General features: G+C 41.0%; 1 protein-coding gene across 6 annotated transcripts in view; it reads right to left on the bottom strand.

Annotated features, from left to right (window-relative positions):
- The window catches only part of ASRGL1 (asparaginase and isoaspartyl peptidase 1), a 27173-nt gene extending 11544 nt beyond the window's left edge, over nucleotides 1–15629 (bottom strand). The window contains exons 1-3 of one of the 6 annotated variants that reach the window (XM_045011508.1): nucleotides 15581–15629; nucleotides 11290–11487; nucleotides 5868–6010 (exon numbers count right to left, since the gene is read on the bottom strand). In XM_045011508.1, the coding sequence (XP_044867443.1) occupies nucleotides 5868–6010; nucleotides 11290–11476 (330 nt within the window). In that variant the 5' untranslated portion in view covers nucleotides 11477–11487; nucleotides 15581–15629. Of the gene's footprint in view, nucleotides 1–5867; nucleotides 6011–11289; nucleotides 11488–11696; nucleotides 11779–13962; nucleotides 14054–14543; nucleotides 14651–14728; nucleotides 14891–15580 lie in introns of those variants that run through there. The other 5 variants (XM_045011506.1, XM_045011511.1, XM_045011509.1 and 2 more) reach the window with 5 other exon arrangements.
- Nucleotides 15630–16523: the final 894 nt, after the last annotated feature.

Here is a 16523-nt window from a genome sequence, read left to right on the forward strand (position 1 = left end):
AACTAGATAGGATACTGCTATTGCGATCCTTTATAGAACTGGTTTTGCAATCTCTTTCAATCAATCATTGGTATTTTGCTTATCTACATGATTGGTTTGACCAGGTCACTGAATGACCTAAAGAACTATTTTTATTCTAAGAGAAATATGCTCAGTGGTGACCTGCAGAAAAAAAATCCTTTGTTCAAACGTTGCTATTCCTTGTAAATAGTAAAATAATAATCCTAAACTTATCACACACTAACATACATTTTTCTTAATGTCTAAAATGACTAAATTGAAGTTAACCCACCTCCAAAATATTTACTGATCTATTTAGGTCCAGCTCCTGTCCTTATGTATGCAAATACCATTCCCATACAGTACCTAAATCAGTTGTCACATGAAGTCAATCAGTTTGGTGACGGTCCACTTCTTACTGTAGTAAGGCCCTGATTCAGCAAAGCACTTAAGCACAAATTTAGGTCATACTGAAGTCAATGGGACTTAAGTACATATTCTTAAAGTTAAGTACATGCTTAAGAGCTCTGCTGAATCAAGGCCTGAAGGAATGTTCTCAAACTTCTGAGCCCCTTCCTATTCCCCAGAAAACATGCCTATGAATTTACTCAGTGTAGCACTTCTGTTATTCTGCTTTACTAGGAGCGTTATAACTTTCTGACAGAATGAGGAAAGAAAATTTTAAAACAAGAAAAGCATTTAAAAACGTTAAGGTCCAAATCCTTTAACTAGTGCCTATCCTGAGCAGCTTGGCTGGGTCCAGGCAGTGTTGTAGAAGGGAGAATTTGACGCTAAGAGTCTGATCCTACGAGATGCTGAGTGCCATCAACTCCCACTGACTTTTAAGGTTGTGACATAACAAAACAAAAACAAAAAAACCCACCTCCACCCTGACACAGATACCAGGACACAGTGTTTCACTGTTACTAAGCAGCAAACTAGAGACATAAGAACATACAGGCAACCTGACTTTAAATTGCCTGGGGTCTATCACAGGGTGTATTACAATCTTAGTTTTAAATGTTGCAAACATTTACGCATGAGTACTTTTACTCCCGTGATTAGCCCCACTGAATGCATTGCTTGCGTGCATAGGCATTTGCAAGATCATGATCTTAAGATACATCTGCACTGGAATAAAAGACCTGCAGCATGACTGCCGCTGGCCCGTGTCAGCTGACTCTGGCTCACAGGACTCAGGACTGTAAAATGGCTGTGTAGACATTCACAGTCGGGCTGGAGCCCAGGCTCCGTGAGAAGGGAGAGTTAGAGAACCCAGGCTCCAGCCTGATCCTGAATGTTGACACAGCAATTTTGAAGCCCCACATACTGAACCTCACGAGCCTGAGTCAGCTGACCGAGGCCAGCCACAGGTATTTAATTGCCAGGTAAACACACTCACTGTCAAACACTTTTTACATTTTTTTTATTGTCAGACTAAGTCCTTATTCATGAGAACACAGACATGGAACAATTCACTGTAGAAGTGGAAGCATGAGACAGGAGTCTTCTGTGTCTTCATAACAATGGACAACACAGTTTTATATACTGAGTGATGTTACCAAACAATAGAAGACATACCTGTACTGTGAGCCTATTAATATTTGTCAGGGAGAAGAATAAAGACAGTGTATTCAGACAAAGCTGAAATGATCTTGTACTTTGCTGAACAAAACTTCCTTTGTGCAATACTGCCCCCTATGCCTTTGTAACTAATCCACTAGCAACCTGTGATTCAAAACCTCTGAGAATTAAAGTGGGAAGAGACACTTAAATACATACATTTCAAAGAACACTTTAAGAAGTCTACCTCCAACACCTGCTCTCTTCTTCCTCCCCCCCAACCAAAGGCAGATGGGCAATGGAAACCTGTTCATTGTATTTATTTTAAAAGTCAATATAAATTCTCTTTTAAAATCAATCACTCGAAGCCATTTCATGTCTAAACAAACAACTTTTCATTTTATATGCCCTATTAGGTCATTTAATTTTTAAAAGTTTGTTGAGCAAAGCAGCTCTCAGGTGTTCCCAGCATGCACTGCTCTAGTGATGCCTTCACACCTTAGAATAGGTTCTGAACAGGGAATCTTTGTCAACAGAGGGCGAGTGTCACAGAGAGCCCATTCCTTTAAGATAACTCTTACTAGGAAGGAACATAGGATGATTTATTCTATAGCACTTTTCTAAAAGGTTTGTTTATTTAACAATCTTATTGCATAGCCTACAGCAGAAAAAACATCTGGAATATTGAAAAATGGACTTCCCCTCCCCCTAGCGGGGTAGATACGATACTCGCTTCTTCCCCCACCTATTTTTTCCATGGCCTCTTGAATATGTTTATTAAATTAACAATATTGCAGATATTGGCAATTAGTGGAATATAAATCATATATAGCCAAACAGGAGTTTCCAAAGTGAACAAGAAAGGTCTCAGGGTTAGGGTGGCAAACAACAAATGGTCATGGGTGCCAGTTTAAAAGACTTTGGCAGCCAGCCTTGAATTCAGACTAAGATTGCCATGTGTTTATTCAAGACCCAGGCACAATACAGAACACAGCAAACATACTACCTCCTGCATTAAGGAGCTTATATTCTGTATTAAAATCTTTGGGGTCTAATTTAGGGAACTAGGCTGTACTGTAGTTGAAATTTATTCACACAACTCATTCATTGCACAGAAAAACCAAGTAAACCAGTGTTCTGATCATCATACAATCTGTGCTTATTTGAGTTCTTTTCTCCTGAAAATGCCTAATAATTCTTTCATTTTTGGATGGCTATTTTCACACACATATTTCCTATACATCAGTTTTCTATTTCTGTTCATTTCAAACAGGAACTGCCTACGAAGGGATTTGTTGGCTCAGTACATTAACCTACTAAGCCTTTCACCTCTAGACACTTCTCAATTCTGTCTTACGGTAAATCATCAGTTAAAGTTATTCTGGTACTCTCATTTTCGTTTGGCTAAGTTTGACCCAACTGAGAGCTTGAGTTACAGAAAACTAGGATACCCATGGGTGTTGCAGGATTTAAAGAGGTTGTTTTGGCCACCAGATGGAGCCCATATTGTTCCACAAGCAGAACTGAAACACTGATAATTACGAAACAGCTTTTATAATTATTATGGCCGTTTTTCAAAGGAATCTAAGGGAGTTAAGCACCTGATTTCCATTGAAACCCAAGGGGATCTGGGCACCTAATACTCTTAGGATCCTTTAAAAAAATCCCAGCCTTCATCTTCAATGTATTATGGAGTTCAAAAGTGTTCCCAGTGCATACAAAAAAAAGCTTTATAATATGCAAATATTAGACCTCCGTTCAATTTATTAGCAACTACATTTTTTCTTCTTACCTTCCATTAACAGGGTACTCTTTAAAATGATGTGCATGATGTTAAGAGTAGCTAGGGCTGTACAAAGACAAAGTCACACTTGGGTGCAGAGGACTGCTACAAGGCCTAGCTCAGCCATTTTGTAAGGTTGTGCAGGAGGGGAACTGTGGTTGGAGCAGCCAAGCTGGAGGCCTCTGCACCTTCTGTGCACCGCAGAGATGAGGTCTGCACATATGCTGCTGGCCCAAAATTTCTGTCTACAGCAAGCAGAAGGGCAACAGCTGGTTAACTGACTAGAATTCTAGTCAGTGGATGGGAAAAGGTGAATTCCCCTGCTGGCTGAGAATATATCAATTACATCCCCACCACCCACTTGGACTTCTCGGTGTGAAGCCTGGTTACTAGAGCTTTGAGGAAAGAATTTAAATTTTACCAGAAAATAAAATCTTTGTTTTGTCAGATTAATACAAGCAATCTGTTCCTGTAAAGTAGCATTCTATTACTTGACTTAAAAATCTAGCCTCAATATTTTTGACTACCAAAAAATTTTACCCACCACTGTACAAAGACTTCACCATGATTGTAGGGAAAGAGAAAGGCAAGTAAATAATAATATCATACAGCTCTTGAAAAGCACTTTTCATCAGTAGCTCTCAAAACACTTTACAAAGAGGGGTCAGTATCATTATCCCCATTTTAAAGATGGGGAAACTGAGGCACAGAGTAGGGAAGTGATCTGTCCAATGTCACCTGATAGGTCAGTGGCAGAGCTGGAACCAGAACGTGGGTCTCCAGAGTCCTAGTTCTGTCACCTGAGATGGCTTTTTCAAGAGTGCTTACTGTTAGCCTAACCCTGCTCCCACTCAAGTCAAAAGGTGATTTTACCATTCAAAGACAATAGCCAAATCAAAACTTTTATCCTTTGAAACATGAATTGCCAAAGGTTATTAAAGGTGACCAGTTTTTAAAAAAAAAATACAACGTGTGTCTTTTAGAATTTTGAGAAAGACCTGGAAATATTCCTCTCAGGCTTATTTTTACATTAGAAATGTTAGGCCTTATCTACCCTGGTTTTGCCTGGATGACTCTATGAACATCTGTAGAATTAATGTGAGAAACATCACAGGTGAATGAAACCTTAGTAACTGAGTGAAAAAGGGATTTTTTGTCAGAATCCTTAAAGAAAACCAATCTAGAATTTTTATTTCTTTTTACATTTGTTTAACCCAGTGTTTTGATGACAAACATTTTGGTGGAAAGCTCTCTTTGTTAGAGATTCAAACACCCTATTCTTCTATTAAGGGCTAAGATTGCTCCAACTCCAGTTCTTCAGTCCTTCAAGAAGCCTTTCAGGACAAGTCTTAATATTCTTGATCATACTAGGTTACAAGAAGAGAAACAAATACCTTTAAAATCCCACATATTCAGGCTTTTATAAATCATGAAGGGGGGGCGGGGAAATGTTTGTACTCCTCCTTTGTAAATCACCTTTAAAGTAGCCAGGAGACTGAGGTAGAAGAAGCATGAAAAATAAACCCATTTATTAAGGCCTTGTCTACATGAAAATATTTCTTACCCTTGTTCAGCTATGGAAGAGTTGCACTGCTACTATCAATAGTGTAAGTTCTAGTTTAGACAGGGTTGCAAACACTTTTAATCACCATGTCCTATAATCCTAACTGTGGGAAAAAACAGTGACACCCAGTGTACTCTAGAGCTTTCCCATTGGTTGCAACACTCTGGCTACGCCATTGCTGAAAAACAGGCAAGTAATTTCCTCCTGTAGATACCCATTAAGAAGCACTTATTACTGAAGAAAAATGACATAACAGTTAACATGTACTCAAGTCCAGATGCTCATGATTTCATTTGCCACGTATTCTGATAAATTATTTGTGTTCAAACAAGTTCAGTTACCACAAGTTGTATCTTTTACTTCTATCTGCTCCTAGTGCAAAGTTGCAGTGCTTGTCTGTGACATCACTAGTCTTTCCAGATTAATCATCTGATTAGTTCACAAAATCTTAAAGTAGAAGTGGACACGTCATCTAGTGTAAGCTATTAAACCATCTAATAGAGTCACTATTGTGTCATTTACTTCTATCGCCTGACTTTGCATGATTGTCCCCTACAGACAATCTCCAGTACATTGTCCTGCAGGATCAGGCAGGAGGGCTGTGAGAGACACTGCTCTTATTAAAAAAAAGTATCTACAGTATTAGCTCAGAAAAAAGTGAAAACAACTGGCAAAGTAAATTTGTATATCAATTTCTCCTCAAGTTTGCAAGTATATGCAACACCCTTTTAAGTGTTGAATAAAAATTAGCACTTCAACTAATTTGAAAATCTTAAAATAAAAATAGTCTTGCCTCTTTGTATTCATGCCTATGGTCTCTACCAGTACCACTGATTTCTTCTTCCTTCCCTGATTTAAAATACTACACAAACATCATAGTCAGTGAGGTGTATCAATACATGCAATGAAATCCTAAAATAAAAGAATGTTTCTTATTCAAGTGCACATTCAGCATACCTTTTCCATGACAAGACGAGCAAGCTTTATTGGGTTAGCTATACATTTAACTGCAGATACTGCTCCTGAGGCTAGATTTTTTCCATCCATGATAATGGCATCCATTTCTACTTCACCCTTCTCATTTAAAACAGATCCACAGCCTAAAGACCAAAAGGGTGGGGGAGAAAAGACATTAAGATCTAAACATGGGGTGATTCAGTTATATTAGCTTTTATTAGGCAAACCTTTTTTCCAGTTTGTGTATCGGCTTGTTTTAATTCTCCTAAATGCTAAACAGGGTTTTGAAAAGAGAAACATTCCTTTTCAAACGGAAATAATTAACAGGACGGTATATGGAACTTAATATAATTGAATTTTAATGGTACCTAAGTCACATTAGGTGTGAAGGGCAGAGTTATAAACAACTATAAATGAGACTTTTTCTACCCCAATACCACTTTTTACACACAAAACTATTTTACCTCCACATTCCTCCAACAATAGATGTAATGCAACCTAACTGAATACCCTAGTCTAATCCTTTGAGCTGCTGAGATCAGAGATATAGGCCCACGGTATCTTGCCAGGCCAAACAACAAGATTTCAACCTCTGTTGGATCTGATGCAATAGCACAAATGCAAAATTCTAGCCAGAGTGAAAAAATATGTTTTCCATTCACCAAAAGTCTGAAATATGGTAAAATATTTATTATTAGCAAAAATAAATGAAGGAGTTAAGTAAAACACTAAGATAAAATGCTGTGAAAATCTAAGCAGTTATTGGAATAGCTTTTGTAACTATTTATGTCAATTCTGTAGCAAAACCTTCCTTTAACAATGAGATGTACTGTGTGATATGCAGGGTAGTGCTGCAAAAAACTCTCTAGTAATTGGAATATTTTATTATGGGTGCTGGTTAGTAATCGATCATCACTGAAATCAACACAAATGTATAAGTCTTGCACACAGTGGGGAGAAAAGTACAACTCCATTTGAAGTCAAGCTCCTATTAGGAACACTTTCAGTATGTTGTTAACAGGATTGGTGCTTTAGCTGTGCTTAAGAAAATACCTTTTCACAGTTTGTCAGTAAACACCAGTTTCCATCCTTCTTTAATATTGGTTTAAAAATCTCTGACATTAGACTCTTAGGTCAAAATATTATAGACCTGGTGACACTGATTTCTGAGAGATTATTCACCGGAGTAAAATTATATATGTGCTGATGTACAGGGGATGAAGTATCGGTGAGCTCAACTCCTCACTTTCTACTAAAAGCACAGAGCTCTCCTTTCCCCCATAGTTTGAATTCATCCACAATTTAGGATTGCCAACTCTCCAGATTGGCCTGGAGTCTTCTGGAATCAGCACCGATCTCCTGGTGACTATTGAAAGCCATCTGGGAGATTTTAATAGGATATTTTAAGAAAATTACATTACATCATGTTGGGGGGGGAAAAAATCTCCTGGAATAGCTTCAGTCAGAGTTGGCAACCCTACAGCTGCTCCTGCACTATTCAGGTCAGTAAGTTAGCAGTCTGTGACTACCACTGGCTGCCATCTCCCTGCTGGGTCACATATCTGTTCCTACCTCACATGCCCAGGAAGACAAGTTCATGCAGGTGTTTCAAACCCGGGGTGTTCAAACATGACAGCTGCTGTGCATTGAGATGGGCATAACTAATCACAAGCCACTACATTTGCAGCAGCACTTCACAAAAATATGGGTAATTTAGCTCAGCTTTGAATCAAAGGCAGGAAGCAAGAGCCAAGGAAAACCCAAGGGCCAGCAAGCAGTGGGTCTGACCTCTTCCAAATTGTAGTAGGGGTTGTAGGGCATTGCACTTATCTAGCAGATGTGAGGGAGTCTGTGTGTGCCTTTGTCTGCTCTCACTGGAGCCTGTTTCTCCGCCCTCCCTAATATCTATGGACCATAGTGTAGCTGGGCCTGCAAGGGAGAAGAGAGCATAAAGAGCCTTATACTCCTTGCACAGGATCTGTAGTCCTTGTACACGGTAGGTTCAGGGTTGCTACTAGCAGGTCAGGCTTCTGTATGAGATATGGATGGGCTGCAGAGCTATTCCAGAGAGATACACCAGAGATGTAAGACACTTTAATAAACTGCCAGGAATAGCTGGTGTGAACTGGTTATGTTACACAGAGCACCACCTTGTGGCTGCACAATGTAATACAGATTAGTTTACACTCCATATGGAATGGAATTCTAGCACTGTTAGCCCCCACAGAGAGGGTGGGAAGGAGATGTGACCATACCCCTTTTCACCTCAGCCAGTGGAGCTAACCAGCTTTTAAAGGGAGTACATGCTGCACGCTCTGTGCATGCACTTAGATCTGGAAGACATTGTGACTCTTGAACGCCTGCAAGGGCTGGGAGACTCACATCATTCACAACACAGCCCAACTGAACCCTGTTATCTGAGAAGAGACCTGCATCACTTGGTCCTTACCCCTATTTCCTCTTCACCACCCTACTTGTCTCTTAGCAATGCTGGTGTTTTCCAGAAAACATTACACAATAAAACTGCTTTCTCCTTTATGGAGATAAACACCACATGGTGGGTTTTAAACAGCCACTCCAATCAGGCCTCTCTTCACATAGCTTTCAGCTCATTTTCTCCTGCTCATTAAATACAGCTGTTCTCAATGAGCTTTAACACATGTAGCTGTATATGTAAGTGATTACAACTACTTACCATGTGCATTAGGGAAGCCAAACTTTAACAAATGGGCTGCAAAACTGTTTCAGCTGAAAGCTCAGGCCCACAACCTTAGCAATTTTTTGTTAAAAGTCAGTTGTCATTTAATGTGTGAAGTACATTATAAACAGACAATGAAATACAGTTATCTGAGCAAAGAGTAAATTTGAGTAAACATCATTAAGCAAAACAATCTATTTCAGGCTTAAAATATCCTGATTTGCTCATTTATAACAAAAGGTGACCACAAGACTCAGTCCAGGAAAAGGGAAGCCATATACATGTACTTTGCTTTACATGCTAGTTAAATGTTAAAACTGTTGACTGATATCTTTTTGGTGGAGGATAATCTGAAGTTTTATCAGCCATTTGTGATAGTTTGATAAATTCGAGCAGTTGCTCGCAGTCACTAGATCAGCAGAAACAACAGTTTAAACACATGGAGCTAAATTCCCCTCTCAGTTACACTGGTCCACTGAAGCCAAAGGGTTCAATGCAGTGAAGCTAATGAAGTAACACCAGGGAAAGAGAGAAAATTTCACCAACAGATTCTTTGTCATGTGGTACAGCCACTCCATTTTAGTTGGCTGACATTGGGGTAGTAAAATTCAGAAAGGACATGACTAACAACCTCAAGTCTTGTATTCTAGAAAACAGGGCAAAACTTCCCATTGAGGGCAGTGTTTTGCAGATGATCACTATTCCTGCCCTAGAGAGAAATACGTAACTTTAAAATATCGGTTACTATGTGTCTGAGCTTGATGTCTACAAGATCGACAACTTGGACAAGGACTAATGATGAAGTGAAGGGGAATGAAAATATCCCCAGATGGAAAAGCTAGGTACATATGTGGTGGTGGCAAAAGAATGGTATACCTACCCTTCTCGAGCCAACTTATTTTTTCTACTCCCTCCCCCTTCATCCCAGTAGGACTCAAGAATAGTAATCCCAGGAGTCACAAGATACTGTATAAAAGGGATATGGAGAGCCTTGGGTCAGCTTTTGGGTATTACAAATTATTTCAGCAAAGAGTCCTGTGGCACCTTATAGACTAACAGACGAATTGGAGCATGAGCTTTCGTGGGTGAATACCCACTTCGTCGGATGCATGTCATATTATTTCAGTGGTCATTGTAGTCAGCCAAGTTTTCAGCCTTTTAAATATATTAAAAAAAATCTCAATAATGGCACCCAGATATACTACGAAAAACATCACACACAAGTAAACTTTACTCATCCAAGAAGCTCCATTGGCTTCAAATAGATGCTTTGTCTGAATAAAGATTAAAAAAATACATGTTCACATGTGTATTTGTAGAACCATCTATACTTGTGCACAACAAACCAAGAGACCACATGATCTTTTGGTTGTAATTCTTCCCTTTCCCCCATCCTCTGTTTTTCATCATCACACATAGTGTTAAGTTTAAATGTAGGCCCAGACCTTGTGACTGGCTCCCTGCAGGCAGATGAAGACCTAAGATCAAGTGGACCTGCAATAAAGTAGGCAGGACTCCTCAAGGGATCAGGGATTTGCCTGTGCAGACCTAGCTGATGTCTTATATGTAAAAAAGGCAATGTCTGGCCAGAGGAGTGCTTGTCTGACACATACAAGGTAAAGCTTTACAGTACTGAAGCATTAAAATAAATAAAACGCTGAAAACAAAGTTCACATACTGATCCATTAACATGAGCAAATCAAATCTCCAAAGGTTGAGGGAAGAGAATAAAGATGGCTCTCATGGACAGACAAAGAAAAGTGCGAGCTCAAGTAGAGAACAAATCTAGGGTTGGTTATATAACAATCCCACCTTGCGTACCATGTTTGCCCCATGTTTCCGTTTCCATTTTGCTAACTCGGAAAAGCTTGTCACCAGCAGCGTTTTCTACCCAAGTCAGTCACAGAACAATATAATTCTAACAAAAAGTGAAATGGCTTTTCAGGGCGGGGAAGGCCATATGATATTCTCTGAACTAGGTGGCCATGCTGAAAAACAAGTGCTTCTACATAAAGCACTAAACAAATGCGGGCCTTTTTTCTTCAGCTCCATTCCTGACATATTGAGTGGGAGCACAAAAGGAGCACTATTTTCTACTCACTTTAAGCAAGATGATAAAATGGGGTTGGTGGGAAGGGGAAAATATTAGACAGCATCACTGAAGATAGGGGCTCATCACTGGTATTCTTAGCAATGAGCGTACTCGTAAGCATTCACAAATTGTCTACTGTCTTAACAGCACTGGTATTCTGAAGAGAACAATCCCACTCAGGCACTAGATATAGGCCAAGCACTGACAAAAAGATTGAGGTCCAAGTTTTGCCCATAGTTGCATTCAGGTGATCTAAATGAAATGCCAGGGTTATAATGAAGGTATAATTCACTCTTGAGGGTGTGGGTCTCTTATTAAACTCATAGTACAAAAATGAAGGAACTTCTGCAGAAGAACAACATTGCTGCCCAAGAACAAAGCTGCAGGTTTAAAAAAACCTGAGACCAAAAATAGAAACTCTTCTCCTTTTGTGAATCTACATGCTCTTTACTTACAAGAGAAATAAGACATCTTGAGAGGCCAGCATCCAAACTAGTGCAGTCTGTGCTCAACTAAATGCATCATATTGAAAAATCCCCCCCCCCAACAACCAACAGAGCAAAATACACAAGGATAATAATGTGGTCTACATAGACAGATTTCATTCTGTGGTTATATGCTTGAAAAATTACCTGCATTAAAATGTGGATCATCTTCCATTGATGTCACTGCTTCTTCAACTGCATCTAATGCATTGCCTCCTTGTTTAAGGATACTGTAACCTTTCAGTGCTGCTCTGGTAACACCTGAACGAGCTCCTTCTTCCCGATCTTTAAAGATGCGGCCAGCTCCACCATGAACCACAATAACAGGCTTCATGCTGCCAAATCCTTGCCAATTACAGATGTAGAAACATGTTATTCAGAACTTATTTTCCTAAAACACACGCAAGGCAAGCAGCTTTAGCAATTGCTCCTGTTGGTGTTACTAGGCATAACCCTAGGTAACTTGGGGGGGTGGAAGACCACGAGTGTCGATGAAGCCCCCCTGCTTTAGGCCTAAGTAAACCAAGGCCCCCCCATGATGAACTTTAACCAACCTAAGTGGCTGCAAAACAGAATGTGTAACAGTTCAGTTATCAGTTGCAACACAGCTCAAACCCATCTCAAGATAACTGCAGAAGGAAAAATCACTAACGAGCTGCAGCTGCCAAGGTTGATGTAACTGCTACAGGGGGGAGGAAGAAGGGGGGAAATCAGCTTGGGTATTTAAAAAAGGGAAACTGCTTGTATCAGTGTGCTTGATTTGAGACGTGTTAGCCTCCTTGCACCCGCTTTGAGATCTCAAATAAACTTTGTCTGCTTCTCCACCCTGGTGTGTTCATTGGCGTGAAGCACACCGGGCAATGAACCCCGCTGTTGCCCCCTCGGGCCCTCTGTGCCGGTAACACTCCCTTCTTCATGTTCCAGCCCCACAGATTAAATCCACTACGGTGCTCAGTGTAATATTCACTAGATTTATTTTTCAGGAGACGGAACATTCTCAATACAGGCTTCCTGATTCTGTAATTCACCTCAAGTGCTGACAGGGCATAAGTATGTTGAACTTCACTGCATATTGCAAAGACCATCTATTTACTCAGCCTTTTCCTGAGGGATGGGTTGAGGAAGGAGGGTTTTAAAAGGTCCATTCGTACTACCACTATAGTTAATGGAAGTTCTGCATGTGACTTTAGTAGATGCAGGACTGACCCTTCATACCTCCTGGGGAAAGAGAATTTGGTTTGAATAATTATTTCATGTGTATTTTCAATTATATTATTCATATAGCTTGAGATACTGTGATAGGCACAGATTTTATACTCTGAGAAAATAAATAAGAGCTCGACAAATGAGAAGTAGAATTATACTGAAGAAAGGCAAAAGAGAAAAACACCTCTTGGGAGAAATGTTATACTTAAATACTTTTGTCTGTATAGTCTCTTTCTGCATTATGACTATATATTTAGTAAGTAACTAGAGCCCAGAAATAGCAGCTGCAACTGATTGAATCATATGGTTAGGTGAAAAAGAAGAAGGAAAAAAATGAGGTCATGACAATTCTGCACCTGAAATGGTTTTGGTTTCAAGTTGCTCTTTTTATTCACTGATGGCAGAATTTGGTCTTAAGATATATGCAGGTGACCTTAATTCACTTCAGTGGGGGCTGTAATTTTTTTAAAGTGAATCCTAACTTTGACAAGCTTTTAAAAATAAGTTTACACACTATATATCTACATCTACAAGATATTGCACTTGTCTCCCTCAACCTGTTTTAAGAAGTTTCACTTACATGGGGAGAAATAATTCTTCTATAACAAATGAGGCAATTAAAATTTGAGGCTTGTTCCTGCTAATCCTTCCTTCATGTCAGGTGAATAATCCTTATCCTCCACTTTAATCAACATGTTTGCATAAGTAAGTTAAAGCTACTCACCTGACATATGTTAAGCAAGATCTGGCCTCAGTTTAAAACTTAACTAATGGTTTTGCTTGGATTTCACACCTTTGACCACTTGCAAAGTAAGAGCAAACTTTGTACTCTGTGAAACAAGATGCTAAAAGCTGGTAGTGAACAGTTTAATTTTTATCTTTAACTGTATAGAAAGGAACATTAATTGGTTTGCCTCTCTGTAAAGAATGAGAAATAAGGCATCTTGAGAGGCCAGCATCCAAACAAGTACAGTTTTCATTCACCTAAACGTATCACATTAAAACATTTACACACACACCCCCAACTCTGGTGAGAACAAAGGTTTCTTTGTCTTTATGGTCATTTCTCCTTTGCTTATCGCCATTTCAATCTTATTTCTAGGACTCAGGAGGCATTTCACTGAATGAAACTAGTATATCAGAACTCACTACTATTATTAAGAAGACACATGCCAAGGGGAGGAATAGACTTGGATACAATACATCTTTTCACAGATAGGTGGTAAACTGTGAGCCATGTGATATGGTAAATTACATTTATCACACAATTGTTATAGTCCGGATTCTGCCTCCATTTTTTCCTGTGACTGCTTCTAACATGACAAGCCTCTGAATAGTCGCCTGATGCCAAAAACAAACCCACCTCATTTTATTCTTTACCTTCCCAAATGTTAACTGTGAGGTATATGATTGGCATTATTTAGTCCTGGACACTTGACTGGTTTAGAGGCTCAATCTTTTTAAGCCATAGGGTTTTGGAAAGGGAGCTTTATACCATATTACCACTGTTACTTATAATAGCACACTAAATGTGCTAGGCATTGTACAAATACATAGGGAGGCACCGTCCCTAATGCAAAAGGGTTACAGTCTAAAAATGGGGCACACACTTACTTGATTATAGTTCTGAAAGGTACTAAGGTATTAGACTTTCAAGCCGAGGTATTTATGTAGGGCAGCATTTGTATTGTTAAACAAACAATCCCGGACAAAGAGGAAAGTAGAGTCCCATAGTTCGAAGGGAGTCTGGCTTTACTAGAGGAGGGATACAAAATAGTTTGGGTTTTAAAAAAAAATGCTCTAACACCAGTTTCTGTTAAATGTGACACAAAGATAATATAGATGGTGTCATGTGATAACTTTAATTGGCACTGTTTTACATAACTCATTCATTACTTTGCAACTGGTAAGGAGTTTACCCATCCCCAGCTCTTGCAGATCAAACTTTTCTACCCCCTAATCATGAACCCTCTCAATAGATTAGATTTGTGGTACTGACCACTACCGAGATTAAATAAAGGGGGAAAATACATCTCTTTTAGCATAAAATGATACAGTTTAGAAAGGCAGATTTGTTCCCCTGCCCTTTGGGAGAGGGAACGGATTTCAGAACTCAGTCCTCACACACACTTCTTCTGGGGACAAAGGATTTTGCTACACGATTTTCAATAACGAGAATTTAAATGTCTCCCTACCAACACCTGCAGACAAGCGACAGTTCCCAGAAATTCCTGAGAATCTCCCTGTGGACCAAACCAGCGCGAGCAGCAGAGGAAGCAGAAACAGCAAGAAGCTGCTGCAGCAGCAGCAGCAGGAGGAGGAATGCATTCATTCACGCCGTTGCAGGCTGCGTGTTTTGTTACAGGGTAGCGTTACTCACAAATGGTTGTTCTTGCAGGCTTCACTAATGAGTAGAAAATCTTAAGGGGGGGGGGACACAGGAACAGGAGCCACCGATCTGCAAATGTTCAGTCCTACTTCCGCATGAGACGGTTCTAGTGTAAAAGGCTGGTGATCGCTTGAGCAGCAGTTATCAGGCATGTTTGCCCTTAGTAAAAAGAGTAGAGAGCTGCTCTCTTCCAGTCTTTGAATGGATTTGAAGGCGGAAGGCTCCCTTAGTTAAAATGGCTACCAGTTCCTGGGTCTAGTAAAGGCTGCCATCTATTACTGTTAATAGGTTTGAAGCTAAGATGTCCCCTGTTAAGATTTCTACCCCCCCCCCTTATTCTCTAGTAGTGTTTTTTTTCCTGCCTTTTGTTCTTCCTGAGGCTCTTGTGAGGTGAGGAGGGAAAAGGGCTCAAGAAGCTGAAGGAAGGCACAGGCTAGGAAAGGAAAAGGGAGAGCTGCTCCCTTCTCCCGGCTGGAGTAGAACTGCCAAATCCCCAACCTGGCTAGTTGCCTTGGGCTGTGTGAGTTGCAGGCAGGAGTGAAAGTAACTTCCAGGACTTACCAGCAGGGGGCGGCTCCAGGCCCCAGCATGCCAAGCGCGTGCTTGGGGCGGCATGCCACGGGGGGCGCTCTGTCGGTCGCCAGGAGGGCGGCAGGCAGCTCCAGTGGACCTCCCGCAGGCGTGCCTGCGGAGGGTCCGCTGGTCCCACAGCTCCGGTGGAGCATCCGCAGGCACACCTGCGGGAGGTCCACCGGAGCCGCGGGACCAGCGACCGTCAGAGTGCCCCCCACGGCGTGCCGCCGTGTTTGGGGCAGCAAAATGGCTAGAGCTGCCCCTGCTTACCAGTACTGCTGGAGTCCTGAAGGGGGTGTGGCCTCTCAAGATTTAAAGGCCCTGGGGAACCAGCTGTGGCAGGGAGACCCAGGGTCTTTAAATCAACCAGGGGCTTCCAGCTGCAGTCAGTCCCTCCCTCAGTCAGTCTCCTTTTCTTACCAGTCCTCCGTACCAGCGTGTACCAGCTTGCTTTCACCTCTGGTTGCAGGTTAGATGTGCAATGGAAAATGCACACACACGTTTGTGAAGAGGCTTCTAATTAAAGATCAGCAGCATAAAGCACACAGAAACCTAATCTGATGTGCTGGTTTTAATCTCAGGAGTCTAAATTAGTGAAGTTGAATGCAGGTGAAATTGAACAAGTGGAACTTTATTAAACCCGGTGGACTGCTCTAGCCACTTGGCTGAGTTGCTTCCTGCCTAACTCCCTATGTTCCCCTCACCAGGGCTGTGCCATCTATAAGAGTCTCTCTGGGAACATGGTCCCTCTGGCAATGATACAGCATTCAGGTTTTTGAATTCATGAGCCCATGTGCTGCCCCCCTTCTGTAGGTTATGCTGCTGGCTCGTTAGGCACAAGAGCCCAGATCCTCAAAGGTATTTATGTAACCCTTCTGCCCCTCTGAGCTGGCAGCAACAAGGGCCAGGTTCAGTATCCAGGGGTTCTGTTTCAATAACACAATGCAAAACCGGCTCGAGCCCCCACCCAGTGACCTGGGGCAATTACATACCACCCCCCCCCGGGCGCCTCTAGGAGGCAATACTTCCCCACTTGCAAGCACAGAGTCCGAGTGTAGCGAAATCCTTTTAATAAAGGAGGGAAACAATGCAGCATTGTTGGAGACACACCACAAACAGGGTTATACACAAACCATAAGCAAAAAACTCACCTCCAAATACATTTGGCAATGTCCTTTCCCCCTTAGGGTCTTAAGTCCAATCACTCCAAAGT

Source organism: Mauremys mutica, chromosome 3 (genome assembly GCF_020497125.1).
Source record: "Mauremys mutica isolate MM-2020 ecotype Southern chromosome 3, ASM2049712v1, whole genome shotgun sequence".
Lineage (NCBI taxonomy): Eukaryota > Metazoa > Chordata > Testudines > Geoemydidae > Mauremys > Mauremys mutica.